Source organism: Desmodus rotundus, chromosome 7, assembly GCF_022682495.2.
Source record: "Desmodus rotundus isolate HL8 chromosome 7, HLdesRot8A.1, whole genome shotgun sequence".
Classification (NCBI taxonomy): domain Eukaryota; kingdom Metazoa; phylum Chordata; class Mammalia; order Chiroptera; family Phyllostomidae; genus Desmodus; species Desmodus rotundus.
The window spans coordinates 94,175,348-94,189,213 of NC_071393.1; the positions used below are offsets into that span (position 1 = coordinate 94,175,348).

Below are 13,866 nucleotides of genomic sequence, written 5' to 3' on the forward strand. Positions count from 1 at the left end.
CCCTCCCACCCCCCAAAAGAAGAATCTAGACCTAGATTCTCAGATGTCATGCCATTGGTGGACTGGGGTTGGCAGCAGGCCTCTGAATTGCTAAGAGTGGGAGCTGGCAGTGTGACCCTCCCACCATCCCTCCCACTTTAAGGAGCCCAGCCCAGCAGTGGGGTGCTGCCGCCATACTGCACCAAACCTATGGCACGGCCAGCAGCACCGCCACTGGAATTGAGGGAGGTAGCAATACCAGCCCCCACCAAGGGGCTCTGCGGCTTCTCCCCCAAACCAAGGGGAAGGGAGTGCAGGGTGGATAACTGGCCCTTGGTTTCCTGGGCAAGAGCATGCCAGGGCGGGGCAGGAAGGGTCTTTCAGCCCTGGAGTGACACAGCAGAGGCCGGAGGCTGCAAACCATGTCCCCTTTCTACACCAGTTTTTTTTTGTCTCTGCCCGCCCAGCTCCTGGTCTCCATTCACTGATAGCCGTATCCACCCCCCCCACCCCCCCATCCTCCTCGATTTCGCCATCCCATTAACCAACCAGCAACTGGAGATTCCACGAAGCTGCCTCATACTCCCGAGTCTTAGCACATGGTCGGTGGACATAATCGAGTCGCCTCTACTTGAGGAATCCCACCCAGGCCACGTTTGGGGTCCTAGCTTGGCTGCCAGGACAAAACCGAAGGGGGGAGAACCGGGAAGTGTCTTTCGACATCTCCTTCCCAACTCAATTAACAGCCGGCTGACCTCGCCAAAGCCCAGGTTCTGGGGATGCGAGGGAAGCCCGTCCAACCGCCACAACTACAGCTCTAGTGAACGAAGGTGCCGGGCCAGCGGGCCTCCAAGGTCACGGGGAGGGGTCAGGGTGGAGAGGGCAAGGACTGTGCCGCCCGCCCACCCGCCGGTTAATCCCTGGGTTCCTTCCAGCTGAGGCGGGAGTCCTGACCACGCGGGAGGAGCGCCTGGGAAGAGGGCAGCGAGCCGGGGCCGAGTGGAGAACGAGGGACGCGCGGACAGCAGGCGTGGGGTGGCCCGCCCCGAGCCCGGGAGGGCGTGGAGACAATGCCCGCCCGGCGGGGCAGTCCAGGCTGTCCGCCCCCGCCCGCCGGGCACCGGCTGCTCCTCCCGGGCCGAAGGGCAGCGGCGGAAAGGCTCCGGGATCGATGGCCACACCGGCCCCGCGCGCCCTCTCCCCCGCCCACCTCCGCGTGCACTTCACCCGACGAGTCCCGGGGCCGCAGACCCACCTCCTCCTCCAAGGTGCCGCCGGAGCCCGAGCCCGTGCCGGTGCTGGTGCTGTGCTCGTCGTCCGGCTTCAGGTTGCTCATGGTGCGGGGGGTGGGGTGGGGGCGGCGAGAGGAAGGGAACGCGGAGGGCGAGCGCGGCGCCGGGCCCCGGCGAGGAGGCGGGAGGGGGCGCGGTGAGTGGTGCGCTCCGGGGGTGCGGGGCGGGGTGGCGGTGGGGGGCGCGGGGCGGTGAGAGGGGTGGCCGCCGCGTCGGTATGGGGTCACATCAAGTTTGGCGGGTGCGGGAGGCGGGGAGGGGGTGCGGCGGGGGAGGCACTGGGAACCGGAGCCGAGCCGGAGCGGCCGCCGCCTCCGCCTTTTCACTGCGACCGCCGAGTGCGCCCACGGCGGCGGCGGCGGCGGCGGGGGGCGGGCGCCGGGGGAGGGGGCGGGCGCCGGGCGGTGGCGGGGGGCGGGGGCCGGAACCGGCCTCAGCTGGGGCCGGGCCAGCCCCCCGCCCTCCTCGCGGTCTCCGGGGGAACGCGCAGCCAATCCCCGCCGCCCACTGCGGACTCGCCCCGGCCCGGGCCGCGGCGCGCTCGCCCCCGGCTGGGGCATTTCCCCGCTCCCGCTCGTCTCTCTCCCTCTCTCATCTTTCCCCTTTTCCTTTCTCCGCGACAAGTTTTTAAACTTTGATGAACTCGCCCAGCGAACTTTCTTAAAGGGGCCGCGCGCAACGCGCCGTCCCAGCCCGCGGGGTGTGGAGCTGGGTGCCGGGCGCCCGGCGACCCTTCGTCCCTCGGCATCCCCGCCCCGGCGGCCCCAGGAGGGGAGCTCCCACCGCGAGGCTCCGGGGTCGTCGGCTTCAGGAGCTAGGAGGCTCCGCTTGTACCCTGATCTGGGGTTATAGGGTCCGGCGAACTCATTTCACCCCCAAACTCAGCCGCGCAGACCCGGTCCACGCTCTCCTCCCTCCCGAGAGCTCAGGGCTTTGGGGGGCCGGGTTCTGGAAAAGATGGCGGGGCGGGGGGTGGGTGCGGACACCTGGGCTTTGGCCCCGGCTGGGCGCCGTTTTGCTGCGTGACCTTGAGGAAATCACTTCCCCTCTCTGGCCTCAGGCTTCCAGCCCAGAGGGCGGGGCTTAGGTCTCAACTCCCTTCCCGCTCCGAGTTCCCGAGTAGGACGCAGGGCGGAGAGAGACGAGTCTGTGGGACCCAGATGGTCATTAGCCCCAGGAAGGGCTACCCCGAATGACCGAGAAGGTGCCTTTCCCCATCCGCCAGCTTTTGGGTGTCCTCTCTTCCCTCGGCTTAAATGCCCCCGACACGAACACACCTTCCCCCCACTCCTCTTCGGAACCCGGTGGCAGGGGGAGGGGAGCGCAGCCTCGCGGCTTCGGCGGATGGTAGTGACTGCCCTCCGCGGGTCTCAAGGGCGCGGACCCCGGGTCGGGTTTTCCTCGGGCTTTTGAAAACTCGCTCGGACTGCTGCCACCTTGTAAAACGCCGCGCCCACCTCGGGTCGCGCTTGTAGCGCAGCAGCCACGAACTCGACCGAACTGCCTCTGGACGGGACACCTCCCTGGCGCCCCTGCTTCGGAACTCGACCGGCGACCCGGGGAATACCGGCCAGCGCCTCCGCGGGGAGTTGGGAAGGCCGGCGGGACCCTGGCCGCGATGAGGCGTTGCCAGGTGTGATTTGCCTCCCTGCATCTAGTTTGTGCTCACTTTCCCGGCCAAACCTGGTCCGCGCACCTGGGATTTTAGGTTGGAAGCAACGCACAGTGGCAGTGGAGTGGGAACAGTTGGGTTCGCAGTCACAAACCAGCTGGGATCTCAGACCTTGAACGGGTGGCTCAGCCCTTCGGAGCCTCAGTGTGCCGACCTCCTAAAGAAGGCGGGCACTACACACAGGGGTATCGAGTGTGGAGTATACAATGTTCCCTAGCCTCTACAACAAATCATAATCTCCTTCCTAGCCTGCCATTTCAGTTAAATAGATTGAGGCCTAGAAATAGGAATATCTTTCCCAACGACATATTCTTTAAGTAAATAATCATTGAGCACCTACTGTGTGCTGGTGGCTAGGCCAGAAGCACCCTGGTTTCCCACCACCCCCATTGCCAGCACTTGGTTCAGGCTCTAGTATGAAGGAAACTGCCCTTCCGTGAGAGGTGCTTCACTTTACCCAAAGTTTTTAGGCACTTCCAGCCTCTGGCACCTCCAGATGGAGCCACATTTGTGAGCCTATAGATGCCCTGGCCATCCTCCTTAGGCCTCAGTCCATTGGCATGATCTCTCCCACTCCTTCCCTAGATCTTCCCACCAGGCCTGCCACCAACTTTGGCCCAGCAATATTATTCCTCCTCTCCGCCACTCCCTCACCCCCATTCCTGCTTCAGTTCAACTCCATTTTTTTCCAGGAGGAGCTTGGCCAGTTTTCCAAACTCAGGTATCCCCTAGAAGTTTGACTTTTTCAGAGAAAGGGAGTCTCATCTTATAGAGAAGGCAGCTGAGAACCAAAGAGGTGACAAATGACACAGGGTCTACACTGTATTTTTCCATGACATGAAGCTGATGGTTATTTTTAAATAATATGTATTACCTTTCTGATGCTAATAGCAGTCCATGCATATTGTTGAACAGTTGTAAGCTATAAAATAGTTTAGAAAACAATCTGCCATCTAGAGAGCACTATTAGTATTTTCTTCTAGTCTTTTTTTTTTTTTTTTAAGATTTTATTTATTTATTTCCAGACAGAGGAAAAGGGAAGGAGAAAGAGAGGGAGAAAGACATCAGTATGTGGTTGCTTCTCTCACACCCCTCACTGGGGGCCTGGCCTGCAACCCAGGCATGTGCCCCGACTCAGAACCGAACCAGTGACCATTTGGTTTGCAGGCTGGTGCTCAATCCACTGAGCCACACCAGCCAGGGTTCCTTCTAGTCTTTTTGTCTGCATATTTTAGAAAACAACTGTAATCTGTGCTGACCATAGCTTTAATATTCCTTTTTTCTTAAATTTATCACAAACGTTTTACTTTTAAATTATTTAGTCCTAATTTTTAATGATTGCTTAACCCCCATGAGACGAGCCATTATTTATTTTTTGTTGTTAGACATTTGTATTACCTCCAGGCTTCCTGTATGTGTGCCTAGCCCTTCAGCACATTGGAGGCACCAACTGTCTTATAACTCCTTGTAGCCTCCACAGCCCACGAAATGGAAGAATCTGTGACTTCAGAGGGATTTGGAGAGGATATAAGGCAAAACTCCCACCCAACGTGGTGTGAGTACCCAGTAATGCCACCAGCTTGGGGGGCGATGCAAATTGGACTGGAGACAAGAGTTCAGGGTGTGCAACACTGGCAGACTGTCTGGAGGGCGAGAACTTTTAACTCAACCTCCCCCAGCCATGACCTAGTAGCCCATCCTCTAGACCCTCTCCAGTGACTCTTCTTCCCCAGTGCCAGGCTTCCCATCACCTCTGAGCTCCTCACATTTCTGTTCCCTTTGCCTGGAGCCACCCCCAGCTCCTTCCCCAGTTTCCTGATCTCCCTGTCCCCACTCCCCACTGCCCTAAGAGTGCCTTCTTGTGTCTTGAGTCTGGGAATGCCATGTCTTGCAGTCTTACCTACCAGGTGGGAAAATATCTGACTCAGAAGTATCCACAAACCCTGCTAGGAGAATATAGCCTCACCTCTCAATCCCTGCAGCCCCCCAGCCTCAAGCAGAGAGCTCGATGAATGATGGGCATTTGCAGTGGTAGATGTTCAATAAACCTTTGCTGACATGATGCTGGGCCATTCCTGGGCCTCTGGGTTATCTGGGGCATGTGACCATTTCGCTTTGATATACTGTACATACATTGTCCTTTGGCATTTCGTTCTTAGGGTCTGGAAAAGAGTCAGGTGGTCTCACTCCTGAGAAATGCTGCCCTGGGACCCACTCAGCACCCTGAGGGTACGCCTGGCTACTTTCTAACCCCAGCTTTCCCACCATCAAGAAAGCAATAAGAAGGCAGGTAGAGATGTGACCTTGAAGCCCAAAGGCTGGGCTATAGCTGAGGCATATTTTCTCGGCATTTACAGATTTCAGCTCCACTTGGGTGCAGGAGGTCTCAGGGAGGGTAGGGGGCAGGGTGCTGACATTATTATAAAGTACCTACTTCTTCCTGTCCCAGGCAGTTAATGTGTAGTCTCACATCGTCCTCCCACTGTTCCTGCTATTCCTAGTTATAGAATAGAAAACGGAGGCCCAGAAGTAGTAGGGAAACTTGTCTAGCTGCCAGTGGATGACGTGGATGATGGGAGAAGTGTGAAATAGCCCTGTGACAGGATTCTGATTTTGTGACCTTGGGCAACCTACCAGTTGATGTTCATCCATAAAATGGGGATACGAGTGCACAACTTCAGGGGTGTGTTACATAGGTTAAGTCAGAGCTCATGGTAAGCTCTTGTGATTATTATTCCTGATCCTACTACTAGTTTGAAGGTTAAGGTCAGAGTAGTGCAGGTCAAGATCAGAGACTGGGTCATTTCAACCCAAAGTTCCTGAGCTCTCTCCTTCTCTTTCCTCCTTTACTGTGGGCCACACTAGATCCCAGGTTCAAATTCAAAGCAAACAGCATTTCAAAAAAAAGCTGTGCCAGCAGACCTGGGTTTGAGTTCGGATGACCATGGCAACCTGTGTGACCACTGGCAGGTAGTTTAATCTCCCTAAGGCTTTGTTTTCTATGGTAAAACTAGAGAAGCCTTTCAGGCTTTCTTGAGTGTTAGATGAGCTAGCTGTGAAGTTCTATGAAGGCCTCCAAGCCCTAGGGCAACTAGAGGAGTGATTATAAAATCAGCAAAGGAATAGAACCAAGCCTTCCCAAGAGGCAGTGCCACTCCCCTCCCTCCAAATAATGTTATTTCTTCTGTTCCCATTCTGCTGAAAACTAGGGGAGGACCCTAAAGACAGGGATGGTATCTTTTCTTCATCTTGGAATTCTCAGTGCCCAGGTCAGGTCCTCCTGGTAGAGGGGGTTTAGTAATAAATATTGAATGAATGAGGGGCTTGGGTTACCATGGAAAAATCCCTAAGAGAAATATTTTATACTAACATGTCAATGACTGCTTTTTCTTCCCCCTCCCATTGAGGGGGAGAATATGCGATAGATACCAGGCACCTGAAAGGTAAGCAGAAGTTTAAAAAACAACAATCAGAAACCCAAAAGAGGTGTCTGGGCAGGTCAAAGGTTCCTGGCCTGGACTCTGGCCTCCCATCTTACACCTCCCTCCCAGCAGCTGGAGCCCCTGCCCTACTGCCAGTTCTTGTTGAACCACTGGGACAGTGGCCTTTGCAGATGGGGAAACTGAGGTTCAACAGCTGGAATCAACTCACTGGAGGTCATATGGCCAGGCATTGAGTTCATTTTCATTTCAAAGGCAGATGGCTTAGAAATCTTCTTTCTAAGAAAAACAAACTAATCAAAGATCTTTTCCTATGGAGCCTCAAATGATCTTTTTTTCCCCCAGAAAGTATGTGTTTTTCAAAAAATGTTTTAAGTTCTGGCAACGATTAAATGGCACTTGCTAAACTTTTACTGGTTTTGAGTCCTTCCCAGGGAACCAAAGGTCACTGAGCATGCCACTCTGGCCTGCTGCCCTGCCTGAGTTGCTGGTCCTCCAGAGCCTGGGAGATGGCCCCCCAAGCCAGGCATTGCAGAATTGCCTGGCATGGTGGGAAGCTGGCCCCATGAGAGAGTTTCCGAGAAAGACCAATGGACTAAAAGTAGAAATAGTTGTGCTTGACCAGGGTCCAGTGGAGCAAGTGACAGTCTTCTGGGGCTCTGCGTGGAGTGAGGTGGGAGGGGCAAGGAGGGAAGGCAGTTGGCTCTAACTTCACCACCGAAAGTGGCAGGAAGGCTCCTTTCACAGTCTTCTTGCCTTCTAAAAAGTCCCTTCCTCCTAAGGGGAAGGGAACAGCCGCACTGATTCTCTCTTAGACTTTAGGGGTTTAAGGAGGCAGTAGGGGGAGAGGGTAATTCCTAACCCCAAAGGATGCTTCCTCCCAAGGTGGGCGTTGCAGATCACAGACTAGAAGGGGCCCTAGCAGCCATTCAAGCCAATGGGCCTCCATCTGGCTGCAGACCAGAATTGCCTTTCCAAGAAGACAGACTTCTGTGGCCCATCTGAAAACAACTATATCCAAATCTCTAGGGTCACACCTTGGAATCTCCTTGTACCCTAGCAGCTAGAACCCTAGGACCTGAATCCAACTGCCTGCATCAAACACTTGAATCTCCACCAAGTGCTATTCCAGCCTTTGCCCGAACTTGTAGAGAAGCAACTCACATCACCCAACCCAGATGGCTCACTCCACTGCTACACCTCTGGCTCTGCTTACAGCATTATTTTTACCGGATAGTAATTAGTGATAGTTAACATTTGTCAAATATTTGGCCATTGATGTCTTAGCACAGAGTCTAAGCTTCCAAGTTCCAGACTGAGGCAGGCCTAGGCTCAAACATTGTGCACTTTATATTTGTTTTTGTGACTTTGTCCAAAGTGACTAAGGACTCTGAGCCTCAATTTCTTCATCTGTGAAATGGGGACAGTGTGCATGGAATTCTAAAGCAGTGCTTGGCATTCTGTCCTGTTGATTGAAAGTTTAAGTTGTGCCACAGGTTAAACCCAGGTCTGTCTCCCTGTTCCTTTACCTGCCTCCTCCACCCACATGGCCCTCAGCTCTGCAGCTCCACAAGGCAAACCCATGGTCCCTGTCTTAGGGTGGTTCTTGGCGACCAGCCCCAGGTTCCTTGCCCAGCCCCTGACCCTGGTTTCTGTTCCCTCACCGTGCTTGGCCTCTGCTCTGGACTGTTTGGCCCTAGGGGCAGTGACATATTGTGGGAAGGGACTGCTGCTGTGCAGGACCAGGCCTCCAGGATTCCTTTGAGCCTGTGGGGAAACGGAAAACCTGATGTGAAAAGGGCCGAAAGCACAGTGATCTCGGGAAGCAGAGAGCAGCTCCCCAACCCTGCGTAAGGCCGCCGACCTGGGCTGCCAGCTGCGAGCCAGGCTGGGGGCTTGGCAGGACACGTCTCAGAACTCAGCCAGTTCTCACAGCTGGCTAGGTAGATGATTCTTCTGTATTTTACAGGTGAGATGCAGACAGGTTGGGTAACCCATACAGTGACGCACAGCTGAGACCCACAGGACTGGGGTTTAGCCCTAGGTCTTCGCATGCTCCTCCACAGGAACTACAAAGAAAACAAAGGAATTGAATTGGAATTGAGGTCTAAGTCCAAAATGCAGTTTTCTTCCAGGAATCGTCTAGATAAATATTTGCTAATTTCGTATATAGCAATAACTTCTTATATTGAAACAGTAGGCTTTAAAAAAAAATAAATGTACACCTTTAAATTTTTTTCCATCTTTATTGAGATATAATTGACGTAACTGTGTAAATTTAAGGTGTACAACTTAAATGTACACTTCCATTTTCTTGTTTTTGTTTTCAGAAGAGCTGATATTTGCTGGTGGTGCTCATGGTACAGGATTCACAAGGTACAAAGGAATGGCGAAAACAGGCCTCCAAAGAGGTAAACATAGAGCTACCACGTGGCCCAACGGTTCCACTCCCAGATATGCACCCAAAAGAACTGAATGCAGGTATTTAAACAAAAGTCTGTGCGTGAGTGTTCATAGCAGTGGCATAGTCATGTATACAATGGAATATAAAAACCCAGGAGGAGGGTCCACCTGGATGAATCTCAAAAACATGCTAAGTGGAAAAAGCCAGACACAAAAGGTCATATGTCGTATGATGCCATTTACATGAAATATGCAGAATTGGCAGCTCCTTAGAGACAGCAGATTTGTGGTTGCCGGGGGCTAGGGGAGGAGAGGCAGGGAGTGACTGCTAATGGGGGCAAGGGTGTTATTATTATTATTATGTAATGAAAATGTTGGGACCACACTGAGGTGATGGTTGAGCAACACTGAAGGCGCTGAATTGTACACTTTAAAATGGTTAAAGTGATTCATGTAATGTGAATTGTAACTCAGTCTTATAAAAAGAATATTGAACATTAAGTCTACCCCTCAACCCTATCCCCTAGCAACTGGTCCAAGTTCCAGGGATGTTCTGAGCGTCTATGAGCATCTGAGTGTATAGTTTTTCAAATAAATGGCAGCATCCTGTAGACAGTGTTCTGCACCCTGTTTCTCTTACTTAGCAGAGATCTTGGAGATCATTCTACATCAGCACTTCAACAGACTGGCTGTGTTCTTTTTAACATCTCTATAGTGTTCCGATTTGTGGATATGCCCTGGGCTATACAGCTCATCCCCTTCTGACGGACATTTAGATTGTTTCCAGTCTTGCTGCTTCAAACAGGCACCGGGGCATTTCACACAAACCTCTGTCTGTGGGGAAATTCCTACAAGTGGAATTGCTGGGTCAAAGGGCATGTGCATTTTAATTTTCCAGTTGCAAAACTAATGCATATTTATATACAAATTTCAATCTCTGAAGCTCGAAGGCTAAAATATGACAGAAGCCCTCCCCTCAACCCCGGTCCTATGCCTCTGAGGCAGGGTTGCTTCCTCTTCTTGTCTGCCTCCCTTTTCTGGACACTTCCTCCTGGCCCTGGGCCTGCAGCTCTCAGCCTTCCCTGCCTGCCTCATACTGGGTTTCTCCTCCTCCCACTCCCCACCTCCTCCTCCCCCACCTCCTCCTCCCCTTATCCTGCCCTAGAGATTTGACATCTGTCCCCAGGGCCTGGGCTGGGACGGAGACTCAAGTCACTTATAGCCTATTATCACCAAACCTACGATTGCCAGGCCCCTGGCAGTGCTTTCGAGTCACAGAATGTTCAAACCAAAAGTCTAGGAGCTTCTGTTCCAACCCTCACACTCCACCTTACATAGGAGGCCACTGAGGCACAGAGAAGGGAGATGTGGCTCTGGGAGTGGGTTCGCGGAGCCAGAAGAGAAGACACTATATGTTCAGGAATCACTTCATCCCTTTAATAAACAGTTTGAGTGACGTGTGAAAGCCCACTGTGTTAGGCCCTGGGCCCCAGCAGTGAATGAGTAGACACCTCATGTTATGTTCAGGGAGACCAACAAAAAAACAAGTAAACAAAGCACTTACAAGTGCCACGTGAGCGAGCGTAAAGAGTGACTTGGCCCCTGAAGTCTTAATTGGGTGGTGATATCTGAGCTGGGACCCGGAGGACAAAAAGAACCAGCTAAACCAACACATGCAAAGCTCCTGAGGCAGAAAGAAAATTTGTGTACTGGACGGACAAGAAGAAGGCCAAGTGACTGGAGCAAAGGAGGTGGCAGAGGTACACAGGTCTAATCACTCAGGGTTTTGGAGGCTGAGTGGTATCTTTCTGCAAAGCCATCAAGTCAGCTTCTTCCCACCCTCTCCTCTGTCCCCAGTCGCTCAGCCTGGAGAGCACAGCCGGGGATCCCTGAGCCCTGCTGGGGATCCCTGAGCCCTGCTGAATGGATAAATGAACACTGTCAGAGGTGGGTGAGTGAAGGGGGGCCAAAAGCCTCATTACAAAATCCTTGAATGGAGACACAGATTCAAGCTCTAGGTTATCAGCCGTGTAGCTTGGGGCCTAGTGTTTATCGCAGTGGCAACCAGCACTTAGAGGAGTCTGTGAGCCTACAGTGGCAGGTGTGGCAACCACTGTGCTCTGTCCTTGCAGCTTTAGTGGGGAAGCAGCCACAGACAATACAAAAACATGAGCGTGTCTCTGTCCAAATAAAAGTTTATTTGTACAACCTGGCAATGGGACATCCCGTGCCTTAGCGCTTACAACAGGTCAGGTACAGTCTCTGAACCTTACGTATATTAACACCTTTATGACAGGCCAGACAGGTAATTGTCCTGTATCACATTTGGGTCTTGCCCCCCACCTCCCTGAGACTCAGGCGGAATCTCTGGGTGCTGGCTCCAGAAACGTACAGACATACAGAGTTGTGCACACAGCTTGCGAGGTTAAAGACCTTCTGAGGTCTTTCTGGGCCCCCTGGATGGATAATCCCTAAGCCCCTTCTGCCTCAGGCAGTGACCCGTGGTGGTGGTGCTGGGGATTGTGGGGTGCCCTGGCAAGACCGAGAGAGTAGGCATCATGGGTGGTGCGGTCTGGGATGGTAGCCTGAAGGCCAGTTGACAAGAGGCCTCCACTCAGCCTCTCTGCTGGAGTCTGTATGGTGAGCTCTGGACATTTGTCTTCCCAGCAAAATGTGGCCCACGTGGCCCTGGAGGACTCCCTTTCCGAAGTGAATGGCAGGAAAGAACCTGGCTGGTGGAGGAGCCCTCCCGGAGGCACCCCTCAGTCAATTCTGTGCCTGCACTGTAAAATATAGTAGGGTTAGACTCACTGTTTGCAACTACAGGCATTTATGAGCACCTGCTGTATACCAAAGACTACGTCCCCCCCCCCCCCCCCCCCCCCCCCCCCCCCCCCCGCCCCGGGGATGAAGCAGCCTTCAGCCAGGCCAGCTGGGAAGGCCCCGGGAGGCAGCGGCACTGGAGCCTGAGCCTGGAGATGGGTCACGGGGGGCCGATCCAGGCAGAGGGAAGGACATGGGTGTGGGGAAACTCAGTGTGTGCAGGGTCTGCTTTGGCTGGGGAGTCAGGGGAAAGGACTAGGAGGATCGGGCCCATGTAGGGAGGGCCCTGGTGTGAGCTAGATCAGGAGGTGGAGAGAAGGACCAGTGCTGGGCCTCACAGAGCTTTGCGGGAAGGGGTGAGGGAGGGGCAGTGAGTCTCGGGGCCAAGAGGACAGGACAGAGAAGAAAGCTGGATTCAGTAGGTGCTGCAGGAAGTAAGTTGGGGAGGCTCCCTTGCCCCCCCTGTGCCCTGCCCCCAACAGCCCTGGGAGGGCCACAGTGCGCATTAGCATGTGAAAGGCTTAGAGAGAAGTGGGTGTTGGAGACAAGATTGATTTAGATGCTGGGTGGGGGTTGTCTCACTGAGGCTCACAAGACTTCCTGGAAGAACATTCCAGACAGGTAAACTAAAGCAGGCATTAAAAGTAACCATCTGATAAGGTTGAGGGTATTTTTCCAAGGTTTTGAAGTAGACTAGCCTGAGAGGGATGGATGGGATAAGTGTGGTGGGGCAGGTGTAACCGCAACTGAGGCAGCCTGAGCCTTGGCCGCCCCTTGAGGAAGCCATCTCCCCTCACGAGATTTTTAACCCAAAAGGTTGGGGTTGCTAACTCTTTTCCAGAAGCTGCCCCAAGATCACAGAGCAGGCGTATAGGGAAACCAGGACAAGAATGGAAACCAAGTATTTCTGACCTCAAAGTTCTCTTAACCTCCAGGGCATGCAACTTGGCAATTAAATTTAACTCTTAAAAAGTTTGGATGAAAAGTTAGTAGCAACATTAAGCCCTGGCAGACGTGGCTCATTTGGTTGGTGCACGTCCAGTAACCCAAGGGTTGCGGGTTTGCTTCCCAGTCAGGGCACGTGCCTGGGTTGCAGGTTTGATCCCCCATCTAGTGTGTGCTGGCACGAAGCACCCAGCGTCTGGGCGTGTATGGGAGGCAACCAATTGATGTTTCTGTCTCACACTGATGTTTCTCTCTTCCTTTCTCTCTAAAAGCAATGAAAAAAAAAATGTCCTCGGTAAGGGTGAAAAAAAACCCAACCAGCAGCCATTAAATCCATGGCTGGTATGTGAAGTAGTCAGTTCCCCTTCCCCTTCCACCACCTCAGCGGATTGCCCACCTGCCACCCTGCCCAAGCCTCCAGCTCTGTTGCTGCTTGTCCCGGGCCTGGGGGCTTGGTGCTGCTGCTGGTAGAAACCAGCAGGCTGAGAGGAAGAAACAGTTTTGTAGGATGATCAGAGTTCATTTGCCATCAGACAGACTTGGGTCTACCACTTACCAGCTTCGTGACCTAGGACAATAAATATACTATCTGAGCCTCAGTTTCCCCGAATTTGTGAAATGGGGATAGTACCTGCCTCACAGTGCATGTGCGGATGAGATACAGAACCGTGTGTAACACGCTCAGGTCAAGGCCTGTGTATGTATATGGTACAGGCATACACATGGGCTGTTTTTTTCCTCTTTTTCCTAGATTACTAGTTTATTTACATCGTTTTGATTATCAGTCTCATTATCCTCAGGTGGTTGGGGTGGTCTTGAGGTTTCTTTGCCATTCCGCAGGACTCCCTGAGTTCAGATTTTGGGTCTGAGATTCCACATGCCGTTGGAGCTGTGGGACTGGAGGGCAGGAGAGAGGTCTGGAGCAGAAACCGGCTGAGAGGCTGCAGCACAGCTCGAAGGTGGTCTCTGTGTATCCGGAGCCAGAGGACGGGGGTGGGGCATCTCCTGGAGAGGACGTGCAGAGGAAATGGGGGATGCTACCTGAGCTACCCTCCCCTTTCAATCCCTGAAAACACTCACTGATCGCTCCCCCTCCCCCATCCCTGTTCCCATTTAGAATCAACCTCAGCTAGAGAGAACAAGTCAGGGCTCTGGAGTCGAAACATTGGAGGTTGCATCTTACCCTGCCAAGCTGTGTGAATTTGGGCAAATCACTCAATGTCTCCAGTAGCCAGTTTCGCCATCTGTGCAAAGGCTAGCATAATAATGCTAGCCCCAAAGCGAAGTTGAGAGGATGGGTCTGGACTCTAAG

The 13,866-nt window shown here is 53.2% G+C and overlaps 1 protein-coding gene and 1 long non-coding RNA gene across 3 annotated transcripts in view; one reads left to right on the forward strand and one right to left on the reverse strand.

The window, feature by feature from the left end:
* RBPMS2 (RNA binding protein, mRNA processing factor 2) overlaps positions 1–1,610 on the reverse strand; it is a 24,919-nt gene extending 23,309 nt beyond the window's left edge. Inside the window, exon 1 of one of the 2 annotated variants that reach the window (XM_045202073.3) lies at positions 1,235–1,610. In XM_045202073.3, the coding sequence (XP_045058008.1) occupies positions 1,235–1,315 (81 nt within the window). In that variant the 5' untranslated portion in view covers positions 1,316–1,610. The remainder of the gene's footprint in view (positions 1–1,234) is intronic. The other variant, XM_024568409.4, reaches the window with a different exon arrangement.
* On the forward strand, positions 1,169–10,733 carry LOC139441044 (uncharacterized). The gene is made up of 3 exons (XR_011651444.1): positions 1,169–1,306; positions 8,714–8,864; positions 10,644–10,733. It is a non-coding gene; the product is annotated as an uncharacterized lncRNA (long non-coding RNA).
* Positions 10,734–13,866: the final 3,133 nt, after the last annotated feature.